Raw genomic sequence first — 20,830 nt, forward strand, 5'->3', positions numbered from 1 at the left:
TCAGCGCCATCGCTGCCGCAGAGGAATCGAGGCGGCGGGCTGTCTGACCCTGCCCCATCGAGTCCTAGCAGAGCCACCTTCCAGAGCGCACGCAGCTCTCGCCCACAGGACATGTTTGCAAGGGAGTCCTAATAGAAGGAAAATCGATTCCCGTGATGATGGGCATAAGGGTTAAACAGAGGCCAGAGCATCGCTTAACCTCTCGCTGACGGGTAGCGCTTCTGCAAATCACCTACATGCGGTCCTTTCTGGCCTCCAGACCTGTGAGCTCACGTCCTAATGTGTTCACCCCAGCTCGCCTCCGCTGTGGGCTGGAGCCTGCTCAAGTTGGGGGAGTCTGGATCTGGCCCAGCAGACTTCTCCACATCTTTTTTGTCCTCAAAAGCGTAAGGAGCTTTGCAAATATTAATCACGGCTCAGTCAGCCCAGGGAGGCGCAAGATACTCTGATCCCCTCTTTACAGACAGGAGGGCCGAGCAAAGCCGTGTTAAGAAGCTAAAGGAGGGCTGAGACGTGAAACTCGTCCGGAAGGCGCACGCGGGTTTGGGTTTTGAAAAGCATCTTTCAGCTTCGTCTGGGCAGATGCGTCCTGAAGTCGATGAGGCAATGCTGACTTATGCAGCTCAAGACTAGGTATTAAGAGAGAGCTGGACTCACACGGGATTGAGATGAAAGGGCTGAGTTGCTCTCCTCACCTCTGCTCCCCAGGCGCAGACCGAGGAGGGGAGCGGACATTGAGGCATTAACTGCTGAGGTATTTTTTCCAAACCATAATGACCTCGGTGAAGGCCGTCTCCTGGGAAGTAATTGTAGACTTGGGAGAGCTGATGGCTCGACTCAGCTAAGGAATTCCAGTGGGTCAATAATACCTGGGTGGTTTCCCATCCCGCAGCTGCGGTGGTTGTTTCTCTGGGTTATTGTCATTATAGGCAACACTCGCACACTGTAGGCTGCTGTTTCATTTTCTCAAAGCCGCTGGAGTGTGCAGGGCAGCTGAAAGGAGCCATGCACAGCAAGGACGAGGGCTTCCTGACCCTCGCGGTCCAGCCCCAGCCATGCATCGGGGCTTGCCTTCGCTACCCAGCAGCACCCAGGCAGCACGCAGGCAGAGCAGACTTCTCCCTTTTTATTTGGCTCCCTCTAGCTCTCCCTCAGGGCTCAGGACAGACCCACCGGCTGGTTTAACCCAGCAGAGATGCTCGTGCTGTTCAGCAGAGCCGCCTCCATCTTCCCGGAGGGATGCTGGCAGGGGATGCTGCTTTGTAAAGCCCATCAGCTCCCAGCCGTCGCGGTGGGATGTGGGATCAGGGCTGCTTTTCTCCCAGCCCCTTCGCTTTCGGAGCCAGGTCAGGCTCCCACAAAGATTACCTTCTTTCCTCCTATTTTGCCAGAAGGAAACAAATCAGAGACAGAAGAGAGGATGAGGACAAGTAAGCACAGGCATTTGCATGGAAATCTTTGTAATCGATGCTAAAACAGTGGGTTTAAAAGGGATCTGCAACTCTGTGCCTCTGCCTCATGCCAGGTTAGGGGTGAGACCCCCACCTTGCTACAGGGAGACCCAGATCCATATCCAACTACTGCTCAGGGCACCGAGGGCTTTGCAAAGCATCAGCACAAGTTCCCAGAGGCATCAGCTGTGGGAGCAGCAACCAGCAGAGCCGGGGGCTCACCGAGCAAGCGGGTGCTGGAAGGAAGGGGAGGTGATGGGCTTGCCCCAGCCTGCAAAGTCCTGGGAGAGAGAGGCAAGAGCAACCGGGAGGAATTAGCCACCAGGCACACGTTTCCAGCACGGAAACGCATTGCTCCGAAAGCCGCTATTTGTTTTAGACCGGCCATGGTTTTTTAAATACCACCAGCGCTGGGATTCTGCTGACAGCCTCAGCCAGATCCCTCTGCTTCAGCAATTTTCAAGGTTTAATAAAGCTGCTAATTGCACTGCCAGGGCAGGAGGGCAGCGTGGCTGATAGCCACGTTGCAGCCGGTCTATAGGGAGGGCTTGCCAAAAGCAGCTGAGGTTTCCCCGGTTATCCAGACCCGGTTCCCAGGGGGCTGCCAGCTCTCCAGGTTGGTCTCCCACCACTTCTGGTTTGAAATCCCTGACTCAGTCCTGGCAGCCTCCCCTGCACCTGCGAACATGGAAATGCAAGTGTGGAGCGTGGTTCTTTTGAAGGCTTTTCTGCTCCGGGTTACAAGGCAGTTGTGTCACTGCAGCCAACAAAATTTCTCTCTTCTATCTTGAACTTCTTGCAAAACTGGAGTTTGTAAAAACTCGAATGAATAGGAACGGGACTTATATTTCCCCCCCCAAAAAAAAAACTGGCTTGTTTCTTTATTCCTTGGTCAACAGCAATAAGTGATATTTCCATGCCATGTAAGACTTTGGGCTCATCCACTTTGTTCTCTCCAGGCTGCTCTGGAGCTTGTAACGCACGTCTCATGTTCAACTTCGCATCGCCCCTCCTGAAAGCCACCCCCTCCTCTCTTCCAGGTCCTGAGCAACGAGAACAAGCTGACCCTGAAGTCCGTCCGCCAGGAAGACGCTGGGAAATACGTGTGTCGAGCCGTGGTCCCGCGGGTCGGCGCGGGGGAACGGGAGGTGACGCTCACCGTCAACGGTACCTCTTGCTTTCCTATTGCTATTCCATCCTGCCATCGCTTTGCTTCGTTCCCGTCGCTCTGACAGCTCGCGTTGCCAAATTGTCCCCTCGGGGATTTGCTTACAGAGCAAATCCCACCCACAGCTGGATCCTGCCCTGCAGGCAATACGAGCAATTAGGATTTTGCATTCATTTGCCTGGAGATGCACGGGTTAAAGCAAAAAATACCCAGCATTATCTAAGACCTGCTTGGTTCCTTATTATCAACAGGGGTTTATTGAGTAGTTGGGAGCTGGTGTCTTTAAATCTTTAATAGATTTATCTTGCAAAAGCCTTGCAAGGTCGGAGAGCACTGTTGTCTCTGTTGTACAGCCAGAGAGCTGGGAATTGAGCCTGGATCCGAGACCAGAAGCCTAATCACTCTCTCAGAGCCCACATGAGGATACCTGTGAGAGGCAGCAGTGCTATATAGCTCCTCCACGGCTGCTCGGGGCTCACCCAGCGCGGTGGCAGGATGTGGCCCGGACCCTCACCCATGCCCAAGAGCTGGGAAGCACTCCAGAGCCCTGGAGTTTAACGATGACATGGCCAGGACCCCGCAGCAGCTGATAATGAATTCCAGCCTAAATATGGAAGGGAAAGAGCCAGGCAGGCTGCAAATGGTATAAATAGAGTATGAATTTTGCATTGTCTCTCACCTGTATGACAAACTGGCAGGCTTCAGTCCCCGCTCACTGTCACAAAGAGAAGAAAATAAGCGGGGAAGCAGCACAGGCAGCGGCAAGCGTTAATTTTAAATGCAGATAATGCTAGAAAGGGAAGCCAAGGGCAACGCAGCAGGGGACTGAAAACCAACCACTCCCTTGACTTCGACTCAGCTCCTCGGCGCCTGCATGCTCCTTCCCCGGCGGCTGCTGGGTTTTAATTACAATTAAACTAGCTCGCGGAAAACAAAGCAACAAATTAGCACAAACAAAGAACCTGCTCCTTTCCTGACACCTACCAGGCACGTGGCCGCCTTGAACGCAGAGCAAAGCGCTCGGCAGGCTCAGGGCTGTTGGGAGCGTGCAGCATGGAAAAGCTTCTCTCAAGAGCTTTGCAGCTTATGCCACCACTGAGCTTTTCGCCTTGCAGAGCTGACGGGAGAGCAAATAAAATCCGTGAGGTTCGCCGCTCAGCTTTGAGCATCTCCCGGGAGCTGACTGCCTGCAGCATCCCATGCCACTAGGACGTGCTGCTGGGGGATCTGCTGCTGGGGTTTGGTGCAACCCCAAGGTGACAACGTTGAGACACGCCATCACGGGCGTTGGACCCTAGACCAAGGGAGAATCCCACACTTCCAGGTCGAGATGGTCTCCTGGCCCTCCAAAGCTGGGAGATCCAAGGTGGGCACGCCCCAGGGCAGCATCCCCAGGTCCGACATCCACCAAGCACCAGGGCTTGGCGGCCTGTCCTGCAGCTGGAGCAGCTCTCCAGCTCCGGGAGCACGGCACGGTGTGTCTAATCCAGCTAATGAATTCTGCTGAAAGTCTTTTCCGCTGTAATTTGAGAGGGAAGTTGAACGCTTCATATTTTCAAGTGATTTTAAATCCAGAGGGTGATACAATTGTCTTGGTATTACCAGGTGCCTTTCTCCGTGGGCTGGGATTCGTCACAGTAAAATTAGGCATCTGGAAGTGTCTGTTCTGGGCTAGCTGCATAGACTGTGATCAGTGCACGCGGGCTTCGAAGGGGCTGATTCATCCCACCAAAAGCACAGGGACCCCGACTGAGGGATCTTCATCCGACCCAGCCTGAGCCTGCAATCCTGCCTGTAGCAGCCCATCCACTCCCAAAACAGCCAGAAATTGTGGCAGCACCATGCTGGGGTGGGAGAGCATCCTCCTGCCCTCACTGCAATCGGGTCTCGCTGCCCTCCCCACTGGCAGCCTCGCTGGCCAGGTCTGCGGTTGCAGAGAGGGGCTGGCAGCCCATCCCCGAGCCGGAGCGTGAGGCCACCAGCCTGAAAGGAAGCAGATACGATTCAGAGTCTTGTTAATGGGAAGGGGGATTATGCAAATGAGCAGCATTTGGCAGGGCTGGAGCAGCAGAGGCAAGAAGGAAGCGAGGAACTGTTGGTGCCATCATAAATCAGCAGCAGTCGGATTTACAGCCCCCGCAACGAAGCAAAGCCTCTCGTTGCTCCCGACTGCACACAAGCCTGCTTGAAGCTCCCACCCCAGTAGGAGAAGCACCCATGATCACCTCCACAGCGGGACTGCCTGCAGTACGGTCTGTCAATGCATCGTCTGGGCTTGGCAGGGGCTGCTGAGCAGGGACCACCACCCCTGCCCGTCTTGCTCTGCAAGAAAAGGTTTGTTAGAAGGGCTGAACAACCCCCGGTGGCTAATTCAGGATTTAATTTGCCTGGGATTCACCCCAACAAGCAAGCCAAGCCTGCCGGAGAGCTGGGAGCACAGGAGGGGCTGACCTCCCAGACTGCTTGGTCGGGAGAACATCATGGTGTCCCCTCAGCTCACGCCTGCAGCAGCCCATTGAGGGCTTCACCGAGCGTGTCTCCGCCGCCGCTTGCAGATGGGGACCTTGGGATGGTCCTTTGCAATAGCAGGCAGCACGAACCAGCCCAGGGCTTCCGCAGGACGCAAGGAGTTAAACCAAACTCTCCTGCCAAACCCTTGCCAAGGTTGCAAGGGCTTGGGAGGAAAGGTTCAGATGGACTTCAAGCAGGCTGGAGAAGTCAAGGCCATCCTTTCTTTCCTCCAAGACTCCCGAGTCAAGAAGCTGCCTTCTCTTTTGTGCGAGCCACCAGCACCACACAAATAAATTGGCACCGGCGTGCTAAAAATAACCGCAACCAATAGCTCCATCATTTATATCCATAGCAACATTGTTTAAAGCCTTTTTCCTGCCTGTGGGCTGTCTCACACTTAGCGCTGAATGCCAAGACGGAGATTGGCAGCTTTCATAAGGAGCCAGAGCCTCGTGGAGAATCAAACGCCGGCCCCAAATGTGAAGAGGCTGCAACTTCATGCTATTATTTCGGGGCATGTTCATCTCGCAAATGGTCCTTAGTCATAGGCTATTATCATGATGATAAGCCTTCGACTCTGAACTCCTAAAGCAATAATAAAACCCAAAGCCGTTGGCATTTGTGCCATTTAAAATCCACTCTTCTTGGGGAAAATGAACCTTTTAATGATTATTAAGCCATTTTTCTCTAGTATCACCCAGTCTTGGAGAGCTTCCAGAATTTATAAGTAACATACAACTGTTGAAATAGAAAGAAGATGGCTTTTTTTTATTATTATTTATTATTTAGGCCTGGCCTACGGATCCCATTGCTGCTCTTGCTTCCGTCGGCTTTGGGTTCATCAACAATCAGGGCAGGCGAGCAGGAGGATCACCTAGCACATGTTTAGTTAGCCAAGAAGCTCATCCCGCATGCCTTGTGCCACCCTTGGAAGGTGATGGGGCCACACGGGTCCCCATCGCGTGTCCTGTCCGGGAGGAAAAAGCCCCAGCACACGTTTAGGGCCATCTGCCCATCACACTTGGCTGTCGGCACAGTTCTGCTCTTGCACCGGACATGGGGAGCGAAGGCCAAGGCTAGCTGATGTTACCACCTTGGGCATGCTTGGAAAGAGCTATTTCATGAAGGCAAGATGCCGTTTGCATCCTCCTGAAGGGAGGCAAAGCAAGGAATCAACCGAACTCTCCTGAGACCCCAGCCAGCGCTTCTGAAAGATGGCTTTCAGAGATAGTAAATGAGAATGCACTCCTTGGGAACGTGCCTAGAAGAACATCTCGAAGAAGAGCATTTGGGCAGAAAACCACAACAAAATGTCCTTTTTTTCCTCTGTTTCTGATATAAGGGGGCACAAAAGTTTCCACTAACGTACGGCTATGACCGTTACCTCAAAACGAGTCCTGACCTTCTCCTTCACGCACAGCTCCTGCTATTACCAATTTGGATGGCGGCTCACTTTCGTCGGTAATTTCCTGAGCTGCCAGAACCGTGTTTCTGGTCGCTGGTCAGTGAAGTGCGCTTCACTGAGCTGGTTCTCCGTGCACCTCACCTTGGAACATCATAGGGAAGGAAGGATAGGGCTGTATCTCGGTGGGAAGTATTTGGGGAGTGTGAAAGTTTGGTGCAGAAAGGTGTTACTGGGACAATTTCAGTAGGCAACTGTATGTATGAAAGCACCAGAGTGAAGAATTTAGCATTTCGGTACATTTTTGTGCATTCTGCAAATTCATAAATGGGCGATTTGGATGAGAATCAGTCAGGAATACCCAGGCGAATCTGTTTCTCCCCACTTTACCCCAAATCCCTGAGACTTTTCTTAAAGGAACACATCAGCTGCAGGGGAAGAAAAAAGAAATTGGAAAAAGTTTCTCAAATTCCACAATCCAAAACCAGGACAGATGGATTGATGGGAGGGAGGACGAGCGCAGCAAGCTCTCCCACTCCGACCGTCCCAGAGTCCTGGGCGCAAGACCCGACTGAGGTTGTCCCCAGCAGTATAGTAACAGCCTCTTGTAACAACTCCTGTTGCAGCTCTTCCACTTTGCATGGCCAGTACGGAGCCCGACGGTGTTTGCAGCATGTTTGCACATCGCTCCAAACATGTGTGCGTGGGTGGGCATGACGACAAGGCTGTATTTTCTGACAAACCCAGTGACAGACTCAAAAACAGGAGGGACAACCCAGAGCAAACATCTGAAATAGCTGAGCTCAGGCAGGGGGAGATCAGCCAGCCCCTGCCTCCTCCCTCACCCTGCCCTGCGCTGCCTGCTTGCATCCCTGTTGCTGTTTTCTTTTCTGCCAGCAGCAAGCCACTCATAGAAATGCAAATCTGCTTTAATTAAGGAGGTTAATAAACAGCAATTAGGATCCCAGCTCTTGTTCTGCTCCCTTGGGGTGATCCCCTCCTCAGGGGGAGGTCCCGCCCCGCAAGGCTGTTGGAAGAGTGGGGGACACGCTAACCCCACCAAGCCATGCTCTCCTCTCCAACCCCTTTTCTCCCAACCGTGTCTTCAGGATGTCCACCAAGGCAGGACAAGGACATTTCCCTTCACAAGCTGGCTCAGCCGGTGCGTTCGGCCTTGTATCACTCAGGGAGAGCCTTGCCCAGCCAGGCTGGGCTCCTTCGGCATCTGAATGGCACAGGAGAGCCCAGCTGACGGGGTCCCAAGGCTTTTCCAGCAGAAATTTCTCCACCGCATCAGGCAGGCTGACTGCAGGTCACTGATGGTGGCTTGCAGGTAGCAGCTGCCCATCAGTGCCTCCTTCTGCCTCCTCAAGCCCCTGGGGAGCAATTAGTGTAATGGTTGCTTAACAAATCTGGGAGAGCGCGGAAGAGGAACACCAGGTGGGCTGGGCTCTTGCTTTGCTTCTGGAGCAAACAGCCCTTCTCAGAGGCCAGGTTCACCACGGAGGTTTCCGCAGGGTGATTTAGTCGCCGTCCAACGCCAGGGATGTGGGAGCAGAGATGGGGAGACCCTCGTGCTTAGCGGGGGCTTTGCAGAAAACCAGCAGAGCCTTAAAGCAAAGCCCCCACTGTGTGTCCTTCTGCATCACAGGAGGCGAGGGAGCTGTTGCTCCATCCTTCCCCCTCAAAGGGGGACTCCGATGTCCCTCCATGACTCCGCTAACACCCCCCTGCATTGCCACCAGTATTGCAGCCACCCGTGCGAGATGCCAGCGGCCCTCTCCTCTCTCTTGCAGGGCCACCCATCATCTCCAGCACCCAGACGCAGCATGCCTTGCACGGCCAGAAAGGGCAGATCAAGTGCTTCATCCGCAGCACCCCGCCGCCAGACCGAATTGTGAGTAGCATCCCATGGGGCGGCACTTCACGGGGCATGGTGGGTGTCTTGCACACCTTAGGGTGCCCTACGGTGGGCAAACCTGCCCCAGGCTGACCCGTCTCTTGCTTGGCAGGCTTGGTCCTGGAAGGAGAACGTCCTGGAGTCTGGGACCTCCGGGCGCTACACGGTGGAGACGGTCAGCACGGACGAGGGCGTTATCTCCACGCTGACCATCAGCAACATCGTCCGGGCCGATTTCCAAACCATTTACAACTGCACCGCCTGGAACAGCTTCGGCTCCGACACGGAGATCATCCGGCTCAAAGAGCAAGGTGGGCATCGCTGAGAAGCCGGTGGGGGCTGTCGGGCAGCGGGAATTAGCGCCTGGCCGGGCTGTAAGAGTGGGGAGATGCTGTGAGAGGCAGGAGATGCTCAGAAAAGCTCTTGGGATGTCAAAGAGGAAACTAGGAAGGACGGTGAAAATGCTCCAGATGTGCTAGCTGTAGGATTGCATCCTTAGGGTACCTGGTCCTGGCAGAGGGTCAGGAGGTGGGACAAGCCCTGCAAAGTCTCTGCTTGATACGGTATTGCCCCACTTTGCCTGTCCTGCTGAAGTTGGAGGGCACAGGCCAATCCTGCACCCCTCGCTCCCTGCCCCATGGCACAAGGTGGTGCCACTGCCACAGGCTGGAGGATCATTTATAGCCTTAGAGAAACAGAAACGGCTGCTCCTACCAGACCCCACTGCTCCGCGGTGATGGGAGTGAGTGGGAGGAAGGTGTCTGGGCTGGTGGCAACCCTCCACCCCGGCCACCAGCCACGATGTCGGCACGTGTTTTGCAGGGCTGGGCTTACCCACCCAGCCTCGAAGGCACCTCGAGCAACTCTCAAGGGATGGCCAGGGGATTTCCACTCTCGGGGCTCTCAATAGCAAGGGAGGGAGATGGCTTTTGTGAGGAACACTTAGCTCCTGGAGGGACTCCAGTTCTCTTCTATTTTATTAAATGCCAGGGCAGGCAGGTGGATTGTTCTCATTAAGCCATGATTTATAGGCAAGGCTGCTGTCCAGATTAAATCAGAGCTAAATGAACCCCTTAAAATTAGCCTTGGGCTTCTTCCAATGCAAACAGAGCCAGTGGTTTTTCCAGGTTGTCTGCCAGTCAGCGGGAGCGCTCAGCGGCAAGCCTGGGTCCCAGTGGAGGGTGGCTGGGCAGCTGAGCCGGGTCGGAGCCGGCGACGCAGCATCCAAGTCCACGGCCGGCTCCGCATCCGAGATCCGGGCATCGCTGTTAGGCGATGCAAGGGGACATCCCTGCCCTGGGCAGGGGGACGCCGTAGGGTGGCTGAGGATGCTGTAGGGTGGCAGAGGGCATCCCCTTCATGGGGACATCTCTGCGCTCGGAGCAGAAAGTGGAGCAGAGGGCTGAGCGCTCAGGAAGACTGACGTGTGCGCTTGGGCTGTGCAAGGCTGTGGACACTTGCTTTATTTTCAAACAGGTACGGAAATGAAATCAGGAGCTGGTATTCAAGCAGGTATGGAAATCATGAGCTGACGGTGAACGTGAATTGTCCCCAGCCATTACCACACCTGAGGACCCGGCGTCCTCCTCCTGGCCCGGCAGCTTTCCAGCAGGGCAGGCAGGGCTGGACAGGGCAGGGCAGGGCAGGGCAGGGCAGGGCAGGGCAGGGCAGGAAGGGGCGTAGGAAAGCTGCAGGGCAGTGACTGGGGCACGGACTGGGAAGCAGGAGCGGTCCAGTCTCCACTCTGTCACTGACTTGCTCTGCAAACCCAACACCGCCTTTCTGTGCCCCAGCTCCCCAGCAACTGAGAGGGGGATAACATTACGCAGCCACGTTTTAAAGTGCTGCGGAAGGGACCACTTAAGTGCTATTATGGGGACAAAAAGAGAGAGAAGTAGAAGTTTCCAGGGTCATTCGCAGACATCAGCTTGTCTCAGCATCCCGAGAGAGTGCTAGCCAGCATCCATCGCAGCCAGAGCAGGGCTGAATGGATATTTGGGCAGATGCTGTGGGATGTGCTGCACTTGTGCCTTCCTCGTCCTCTGCGCCAGAGTGGGGTTCATGGGAGAGCTCGGAGCCAGCAAACTGCTCCTCGTCCGCTCGCCCTTGTCTTTGGGACGCGGTTTACCATCCCAGCCACTGGTCCCTGTCACTGTCCCTTTGCAGTCAACCTTTTTTGCAGCCCAGGAGAGCCCCAGCCACATTCCCCACGCCGTTCCCTGCATGATTCTCCATCATCTTCAAGCAGCATCACTCACCATCACTACCTGCTTCTCACACAGCTCTGCACTGCAGATCTCACTCCCCCAAAGCTGAGAGCCAGCAAGCACTCCCAGGGACCCCAGGCTCCTGTCTCCTCACCCGTTCACTCTATATTGCCCCGGGAGAGCCAAAAAAGTCCCACGACGAGTTACCACCGTCAGCAGGAGCACTGCCTAGCAGGTGGCCTCAGGCTACCCGGAGAAGAAAATCCCAGTTTCTTCTTGCTGTGGCTCAGCTGGTGTGTTGGAGGATGCTGGGTTTAGGATGAGCTCCTTGGTGCAGCTGGAACCAGACCCAGCATCTGCTACCTGAGCTCCAGCTCAAGGCTGCAAAGCACTCAAGGGGACTTGCCTTTTCACCGGGGGCCCCAGGGGAGTTCCTGCACCACCGTGGTGAGCACTCTCGGGCAGGTTTGGCGGTCTACTCAGTGCTCCATGAGTCATGTCGCCAGTGGCCCAGCTCGAGTGACAAGTGACACAGCAAGGGACCAGCAGGCCCGGGGAAGAAAATTCATGAGCAAGCCAGAAACGGAAAAGCATCAGCATAAACCACCAACTGAATCACTTGAAACAACAAGCTAAGCGGGGAAGATTAAAGGCTCTTTTTAGACCAAGTGTGAGCAGAAGAGGCTAAACTCAACCAGCACCATTTTTTTATCACGCTGCAGTTCTCAAAGTAGGGCTCAGGACCCATGAGGCCCCATGGCCACTGCTAAAGGGTGACGTGAAGTGGCTTTATAACTCCCCTGCCCCAGCTGGGATTAGATAGCAATGAAGAAACCTTTTGCTGACTACACGGGAAAGATGCTGGTGGAATTACGACTCCTCCCAGTCCCACCAGTAAGGAGGCATGCCCCTTAGGAAGGCTGAAGGGCACAGGCAGGAGCTGTGATCTCAGGTCCAGGATGAAATTCGTGGTCAACACCAGCTCCACGCCAGTGGACAACGAGAAATGGTTTCCTTATCACCCAGTCGAATGTCAGCCATCAGGCTGCCAGGTTTTGCTTCTCAGCTAGATTACTCATGTGTCCCCATCTCCCCCTGGTCCAGCAGCATTCCCGTTCCACACCTGCAGAGGCGAGGAGGAAGGAGGACCACCTCTCTGCATCCATTCTTTCCTAAATTCATCCCATCCATTTGCAAGGCAGGGGCCCCAAGGAGAAAACACGCGTCGGAGGTGTGCAGGAAAGCGGTGAGGACACACTCACCCGGCTTAGCCGGCCATCCTGGAAAGCGTTACCCCTCTTTTTGCCTGCTGTTGGGTTCACAAGAGCCTATGGGGTGCTCAGAAACAACAGGAATGGAGACCTATAGATACCTGCTGCTTTTGGGGAGAGGGTCTTCAGGGTACGGTTTATCATCCCAGCCAACGAAGACAATTTGTAGTACCCACAGCTTTGGTGTCCTGCGAGTGGGAGTGCTGCCTGTTGCTGCCTGGCAATAATCCGGAGAGCAGGCACCAACCCAACGCTCGCCGTTAAGTAGGAGCTGTGCTTTGAAGGACCGGAGGAACTGAGCAGGGAGATAACAAGGCTCTTGGGCTGCAAATCTGACCCTCTCACCATAAATGTGATTTCACATTCCACCCTCCCTGCACCTCGCAAGCTGCTGCCTGGATCTGCGCAAATAAATCAGCTTTGCTGGCTGAGCCGCGGTCTGAAATCCCCGCCGGGAACCCAGCTACAAAGTTATTGTAGGCAGAAGGGCACAAACATGTAACCCCTGCTCTGCAGCAAGCTCTGCTCCCCCGGGCTGCCTCCCGCAGACCCCTGCCCGCACATCCCCACCCGGCAGCCCTCGCCCACCACAGCCACCTGGCCTCTGCTCATCCCCGGCACAGGCCATCCCTCCCGTCCCAGTCCTCAGGGGTTCGGGGAAGGATGGCAGAGCTGGTAAGCCAAGGGAGAAGGCAGGAGATTGGGATACAAAACAGGCAGAGGCTGTGAATGATGGCTCTTGGGTTAATTCACCCGTATATACTTAACAGCGCCTGCTAAGACAGCTGAGCTGCCGCCTCTGGCAGGCAGGCTCGGTGCCCGACTCCATCCCTCCATCCCGGCTCTAACCTTTCTCCCAGCCCACTCTGATGCCATTTCTCTTTCTTAATAATATTAACACACCATCTTCTTTTGCGCTTTTCATCCTTTAGAGATACTCATTCATTAACCCGCAGGGCGCTGTCGAGAGCAGTTAACCCGCTCTTCTGGATCCTTCCCAGGGGAAACTGAGGCACAGAGAGATCAGGGTTTGCACAAATTGCAGCACGCGCCAGTGTCCCACAGGCAGCCCGTGCTGGCGTCACCCACACAGGGATGAGGGAGCGGGGAAGGAGGTCCATTTGGCCCCAAAACCCTCCCCAGGCTCATCACCGAGCCGCCTTCCAGTAGCCAGGGGTGGGTCCCTTGGGGAAAAGCCAGCTCTCCAACCTTCATCCCGGCTTCATGCTCCCTCTCCTTCCTCTTGCAGAGTCGGTGCCGATGGCGGTGATCATCGGAGTGGCCGTGGGGGCCGGCGTGGCGTTCCTGGTGTTGATGGCCACCATCGTCGCCTTCTGCTGCGCCCGCTCCCAGAGGAGTAAGTGTCTCCCCCGGCCCCGCTGCATCCCTTCGGGCAGGGCTGGGGCTAAAACCTTGGCGGGGGGACGAATAGCGTGGGGCACAAATAAATTAGAGGCTGAATTTACTGACACGGCACCAGCACAATCTGCTCCTCATGTTGGTCTATCAAATGTTCAGCACCACTTGGCTGCTAACAGCCGCCCTGCAAGTAAAGGAAAGGGTTTCGGAGCACGTGGAAAAACATGCCGGGGTAAACGCTAATCCCCGGTAGCAGCACAGGCAGTTTGGGAGGCATGCAGGGGTGTCCTGGGGGCAAAGGGATTGCAAAGGGACCTGCTCTTAATCCCTCCCTTGGAGAAATCCTGATGTCCAAGAGGGAGAAGCATCCTCACCATGCCACGTCGGTGCTTAAAAAGCCTTCTCAGTTTGTGCTCTCTGTTCTGCTTCTGTTTTAATTCCATTTTTCTCGACATAAAATGCATATTTCCTAGTGGGAAATAACAGCCAGCTGAGGGGGTTTACATGAGACATGTGGGTTTAGAAGCCTGGCTGCGGTGGGAATACAAGTTAAAGTGACATTAGAGACGCAGGTAGAGGAGAAGGAGGGGTAAACAGCATGGCATCGTGTTGCCTCATTAAAAAGACACCAGGAAATTAAAGGAGGATTGCTGGCTAAATGAAAAGGCATCAAACCAGGAGGGAGAAGAGCGTGATTGTCTGGAGCATCTCAGGCCATGGGGGGGAGAAGTGGAGATACTTGACGGTCCTCCCAGCTCGGGAGATGCGTGGTATGGATGCCAGGATGCCAAGCTCTCTGTGCGTGTGACAGAAAACCCACGTTTTCTTTGTTTTTCTTTTCTTTTTATTTTTCCCCCTCTTGATTGTTTGCAAAGCAAAGACACCAGGCCCCTCCTGGATTTGGATATGAACACACGGCCTCCCGCAGCAGAAGTGTGTTTAATTTTAAGAGGGATAATGATGCCTCTCCCTGTTTTATCCCCTGTTTTTTTGAACACTTGCAGCCTCCATTAGCAAGTATTAACAAATTAAATGGGGGGGCAGGCATTAATCTTGCTTTTTGGGGGAGGATTGCTGATGGACAGGACCCAAGAGCAGGCCAATTCAATGTTGCGGCGATCATTTACCGAGGATGGACGATGCGAGCGCCCGAAGAAAGCAAGGGCCAAGCCGTGTCACCATGTCAATGGTTGGATGTAAGCGGCTGTGCTTTCCCCACGCCGCATCATTCGGAGCAGGGGAGAGCATGCGGTTCATTATCTTCCTCTTACTTGGTGTAACCAGATGGCGCGGGGTTCTTTACAGGACATATGATTTAACACTAATGCCATGACAACAGATCAAAGATGTGGTGCAAGTGCCAGGTTTTAGAGCCACTCACAAGCCGGAATTGTGCAGAGGATGGGCAGGTCTTTGGGGGAGAAAGCAGAGCTCGTCCTTCCAGGAGGGGACAACCCCATCCCACCCAAAAGTCTTGTGTGATTCATCCCTTGGATTCCCAGTGGTAAATCAGGAAGGAGAGGCTTTTTCCTCACCAAAGCTCAGAGGATACGTATTGGGAAGAGGGTACTGGGGGCATGATGGCACGGCAGTGTTTGAAATCCCTTTCCTCCGCTGCGTTTCCAGTGCTGTCCCACTTAGAAAGGACTTTTTGGTCTCCTATATGCAATGAGCTGCTGGGTCTGTGGCATCTTCCCAGCGTGCTCACTACACCACTGCTGTTCTTCAGCTCCTCCTGCAGTGCAAGTCCCCGGTTGCCATGCCATGGGGAGAGGTCTGCAGCATCCCTGGACCAGAGCACAGGTCCCTGTGCTTCCCACAAGGCTTCTTTGCTACGGGATCAGAGCAAGCGAGCAGAAAGAGATCGTCCAAGAGATCAGCAAAGGTCCCTACCCTGATCTCCCTTCCCTCCCCAAAGTGAAATAGGAGGAGGAACAGCTCAACCTTTTCCGGAGAGCCGGACCCAACCGGGTGCACCAGCTCGGTAACAGATGCTTTGCTGGGTGCTCGCCGGGGCTGCTGCTCAAAAGGAGCGGGATGCCGTGGTGCTAGCGAAGCAAATCCTGGGTGCAGGCGGGGTTCCCTGGCCTGAGATTCGTGCAGGGAGCTGGGGGTGCTGGTGGCAGTGGGGCTGCTTGGTCCCCCATCACGTGGCTCCAAAAGCCACTTGGAGCTGCCAAAACAGGGTCCCTCCTTGTTTTTGTGGGGGAGCTGGGAGCATCAGCAGCTAAACCAGCCCCGAGTGTCACTCATGGTGCAAAACCCTGCAGGGGAGGACTTGGCTGTCCCAGGACAAAAGGACTTTTATCCCAATTTTGCAGGTGCTAGTGCAAACTGGATGCTGTGGCCACTATCTCCAGTGGCAGGTGAGCGTTAGGAAGGTAGAAACACCAGGCTGAGAAGGTGAGGAAAGGACTTTCATCATGGTTAGTGGTGTGAAATCAGCAGAGGTATTACAGAGATCAGCTCAGGAGTGATGGGACCAACAGAGCACTTTGATATCAGGAGAGGGACTCGTTTCTTACCAGGATGACTGCAGATTCCTCTCCCAGGACAAATACCAGAGCGTTGTTGCATCATTTAAAACAACAGCCTGCAAACAAAACCCGTCAGCAGGCTGCAGGGACAGCTCCACACGGTTCCCGGCGGAGGGGACAAGGTGACCCAGCAGTAACTCTGGAGAAGGCATCTCCTGATGGCTGCAACCGGCCACCGACTGCAACTAATGGCACTGAGGGAGGCAATTCCTGGCCTTGCTTTGGGGAGATGCAGCAAAAAAATGCACCGGGCGCAGACACACCGAGCCTGGAGGCTCTGGAAAAGAAAAAAAAAAAAATACTTTACTGCACATCTGTTGTTGTATCTTCAGTGACTTAACGGCCCAGAGTTATTTAAGGGGGAACACTCCTGGGAGAGGATGTGCAAGACAGTAATTAGCTTCTCCTTGTGATTAAAGACGGAGGCTCCGGCACCAGGAACATGGTCCCAGCAAGAAAAAAAAAAGAAAGAGCCGTAGTAACTTCCCAGCGAAACCCTTTGCCTTGCACCCTGAGACTTGGAGATGTCTGTGGGCGACAGCAGGGCTGCAGACGTCGAGGGCACGGGACACTGAGATGGATTAATTCAAGGCTGGAGCTTCAAGCCGGTCTCGGTTGCGTGATTCAGTTTGGTTTACGGATAAAATCACCGTCTCCTCCTGCGTGGTCCAAGCCTTTGCTGGACTGAGTCGGGGCAGTCCTGGCTTGGCAGGGCACTGCCGGTTCCTTCGGCTGGAGGTAGAGCTGACGAGCCCAGCGGTTCAAGGCAGTTTTGGGTCGGGGAGGGTTGGCACAGCCACCCTGGGAGGTGAGAGCCAGATCGTAGGCTGAAGCCCGTCTTCAAAGCTGGAAGCTGTTTAGATCTCGCTGTTCAGATTTGCATCCATCTCTACTTTTCATCTCGGATTCGCCTGGCCGTTTCTGCTCCTGCTGCTTGGTGTCTTTGGTTTAATTTTGCTAAAATGACTTCTTCAAAGCACGCCTGACACCTTCAGGGAAGGCAGAGAGTCTCTCCAGAAATGTTTCTCTCTGCCCTGCATGAAAACAGGCTGCTTGGAGCAGCAGCCAGGGATGATTTTGTCATTCCCGAAGCCCTGGCTGCGTCTTTGTTCATTGCTCAGCCTTTTCCATAGGTATCTGCACCCCAAACCTGGGGAAGGCTTTTCTCAGGGGCCCCTCAGCACCAGGGAAGAGCTGGTACGTCCCTCAGGAGCAGCATTTCATGTGCTCCCCGAGCAGACGCTGTAGATCAGCAGCCTGGACAAACAGCCCGCCATCTGTTTGAGCAGTCCTGCTGCAGCCCAGCCCCTGTTAACAGCACCACGAGTGTGGCAGAGACTAACCGAGCTCCCAAAGGTATTAAAATAGAAATCTGAGCTCCCTGGAGGTGAAGGTTTCACATGCCCATACCTTACGGCAGCGCAAACATTGCTCCCCCAATTCTCAGATGCGCTTGCTGCACGAGGGTTAATTTTCCCCGGTGCTGCTGGACGTCCTCGGCAATCAGGCGGGTCCCTGAGGATGCTCCACGATTGCCTTCGACTAACCCCTTCTCCATCTCACTCTTTGCCCAGATCTCAAAGGTGTGGTTTCTGCCAAGAACGATATCCGCGTGGAGATCGTACACAAGGAGCCGGCCTCGGGCAGGGAGACGGAGGAGCACCCAACCATCAAGCAGCTGATGGTAAGGATTTACTTCTTCTCCCCGTAAGCAATTACTCTGGGTAAGTGTTTGATGGTAATGAGCCCAGGCACACGTAGTTCAGTGCCGTAATCCCCACTCAAGGCAAAGATGCTCTTCCAAAAATCTTGCTCTTGAGATACACATTCTCCTGCCATAAAAGCTCCTCGAGTGAAACTTTGCTAATGAGGAGGGAGAGCTGGGAGAGGTTTATTGCAGTAGCCCAGCTGCCCGCTGGGCTAATTGCAAAGCAAATTTGCCACCTCGCATGGGGAAAGAGCTGCAAACTGCAAGTAGGCACGCAATAGGTGAGCACAATATAATAATGAGCTAATTAGCCAGCGAGAACTGCGCTCTCCGGGACGCAGTTCGGAGAGTTATATGTGCGAAATTAATGTATGTGCACGCAGTTGGTTGCAGATTGCTAACACCGGGGGTGGGGGGCCAGCCCGGACCTGGGTCTGTAGTAACCTGGGAGGTGTCACCTTCCTGAGGCCGCTGGCTTTGCCCAAGGGGACCGAACAACACGGACCAAGCGGCAGGGCAAGATGCCGATGATGATTGAGGTCCCAGGAAATTCAGCTTCAGCCCATGGACCTGTGCATCCTTGCAGCCCAACCGCAGGCTGCTCCTCTCGCTGGCGTCGCCGCTGTTGGCCGTGTCTCGGCCCCAGTTTGCCTTTGCTTTTGCTTGCTGGTGTCATGTCGTAGGTGACAAATACAAAGCCGAACAAATGGCAAGGAAAGGGGAGCCGCAGAAAGCTGCACGGCCGTAAAAGGCGAGAGAAAAGAGCAGATAGGAAAGGGAAAAGGGATTGAAGAGGCTGGAGGCTGCTTTCTAGGCTGCTGGGTGGTTTGTTCCTGCTCTAACCCTCCATTTTTTGGGCAGCGCTTTTAAACATCGGTATGCCCTGCCTGCAAAAGCTCTTTGATGAATTACCGGAGGAAAGGCAAGGCTGAGCATCGTAGGGCGGGCAGAATCGATGTCTGCCGGTGCACATATACAGCAAGGGAGCCTCGAAATGAGAAGGCAGGAGGAGATGGAGATCTGGCATGTTATCCCAGCACCGCTGAGGTTTCTGTGCAAGACCCTTCATTCCCAGTAGGGCTTTGCCCCAAGGAGGCTGCAAATCCACGGCGGGATTTGCAAGGCTTCGCTCGGTGGAAGGACAGCGGAGGCTGGGACTCGGGTCTGGAGCAATCTGCTGAGATGAAGGGGAATGAGGAGCTTCCTCTCCATGGCACCCTGTACCACCGTCTGTATAGACAGTGATCAGCAAGCGCCAAGCCCATATCTGGTTTCCAAAGGAGGGGCTGAGATCAGGCCAAACGCTGCTGGAGACCTTCACCACCACGCTGGAAGCACGCACGAAGCCTCAGCAGAGGAGACATACAAGGACCATTTACCACTGACGAGTAAATGAGGAAGAGGATGGTCGTGGGAGGCCAGGCACAGGATCTTGCAAGACCTCGTGGGGGCTTGCCTAGATTATTTGCCAGAGCCAGAAGGTGATTTCACGTCAACGCGTGCCCTTGACGAGGCTGGTACCGGGGCAGTGCAGAGCTGTGCTGTGCACATTTCAGTAAGGATGCTGGCAGGGTGGAAATGGTGCAGAAAAAAATGACAACATTCATTTGATAGCCGGGGAAAAAATGCCTTACGGGGAGAGGTTTACAGAGCTCACGTGTTTTAGCTTATCAGCAAGACTTCTGAGAGGTGGTTTGGTTACAGCACGGTATAAAGGGGCTATTTACGTGCAAGCAGGGTAGGCAAAGTCGAGCGCTTTCGGATACAACATGACAGAGCGTAACAGCCTGGCTGCTGGACCGGGAGAAGGTGATTCTCCCCCTCTCCTGGCCAAATCCAGGCGCTTTTCCTGAAGATACATCAGTTGGAAATAACATCGTTGGATCAACGCTGTTCAAGAGGTTGGAAGAGATGGTCCATAGCCTCTGACCTTGACGCTGGGCAGATTTGGCACCGGTTGGGACATCCTGCCTGGCAGGGAGAAGACATCAAAGCCCCCTCCCCTGCCTGGACCGGAGCCTCCCCATCTTCATCTGTCCTCGGCAAGAGCATTCCCAGCAAATACTTCCCGATCTCTTCTCTCCTCGAAGCCCCTGGGGATCCCCGCTCTCCCTCATCCCCCTCCTCGCTGTTTCCAGCAGCCAGTGTGAGCATCCTCCTCCGGCCATTAGAGACCCAGGCTTTGGGTGCTGAACAGCCTAATAAGAAGGTCCAAGTTTGTCAGTGAAATGATGGATCAAGTTAAAAGAAAAAAAATCATCCTTGCTAATGAGCTGTGATGAGACCTCTCCAGCAGGAGCAGGGAGGCAATGCACAGCACCCCTTGCTTGCTCCCTGCTCTCACCCCAAGATTTTCCTGCTCTCCCTCCGCCCCGTACCAGCATTATTTCCCCCGCTGCTTCTTTGTTTGCCTTCCCTAAGCTTCTTGTGATATTTCCAGCCCGGGCTCAACCTCGACGGTGTCCTTTGAAATGATCTCCTTGCCCTCAACAATGTTCATAACACCTTGCCGTTTAATATCAACTGCGAATTTCATTAACATGCTGGGTGCTCGCGCGGAGAGATCATTAATGCAGATGTTAATGAAAAGCAGGCCACGCTCGCAAACAGCTCCCCTCTGCTCAACACCTTGCTGCTTCGCATCAGCCTTTTCCCTCCCCGTCCCGGACCCTTGGCCAAGCGCCTGAGGCCCAGCACGGCCCGACCTGCTCCTGCCAAGCTTCGGGAGCGGAGATCCACCCTCTGCACCACGGATGGTGCCTCTGCTCCTCGGTTTCCCGTGGTGTCTCTGCCTTGCCGGAGCATTTCTGGCTGCAGAGTGCCAGCGTGACTCTTCTTCCCCCCCCCCCCCCCAAATGCTAATGCATTTGTTATTCTCCAGCCATCTGTGACCTCCGCAGCTCTCCGTGCTTTTCACAAGTAATTATTCATGCATCTATAAATTCATTAACACCTTAGGATACACGTCATGCTGTCTGATTTGCATATGTCCACATTGTCTCAGCGCCGTCTCCCCCCCCCCCCCTCCGCCTCCGTTAGCTGTTCTGCCAGGCGCTGCCTACGGGCAGGGGAAAGGCTGCCAGCCCGCAGGGGCCAGAAAGCAAACAGCAGCCAGTGGCTGGAGGCAAAAGAACCCGTTGAAGGGTCTGATCCTGGAAAAAATAAACCACAACAGCAGCTTTCTCTCTCCTGCCAGGGTGCATTGCGTCGGCACGCCAATTCGGCTGAGCCTGGTCTGTGATCAGGGGGTTGAAGAGCATTGTCAGCTCCGACGTGGCATAACCTCCTCTGTTGTCATGGCTGGGTGACGGGGTTT

The 20,830-nt window shown here is 54.5% G+C and overlaps 1 protein-coding gene across 1 annotated transcript in view; it reads left to right on the forward strand.

Annotated features, from left to right (window-relative positions):
- KIRREL3 (kirre like nephrin family adhesion molecule 3) overlaps positions 1 to 20,830 on the forward strand; it is a 344,477-nt gene that overhangs the window by 317,854 nt on the left and 5,793 nt on the right. The window contains 6 exon segments of the mRNA XM_076358570.1: positions 2,492 to 2,618; positions 8,329 to 8,429; positions 8,545 to 8,743; positions 9,909 to 9,944; positions 13,160 to 13,267; positions 17,381 to 17,490. Coding sequence (XP_076214685.1) covers positions 2,492 to 2,618; positions 8,329 to 8,429; positions 8,545 to 8,743; positions 9,909 to 9,944; positions 13,160 to 13,267; positions 17,381 to 17,490 — 681 coding nt within the window.

The sequence above is a fragment of the Aptenodytes patagonicus genome, chromosome 23, assembly GCF_965638725.1.
Source record: "Aptenodytes patagonicus chromosome 23, bAptPat1.pri.cur, whole genome shotgun sequence".
NCBI classification, from domain to species: domain Eukaryota; kingdom Metazoa; phylum Chordata; class Aves; order Sphenisciformes; family Spheniscidae; genus Aptenodytes; species Aptenodytes patagonicus.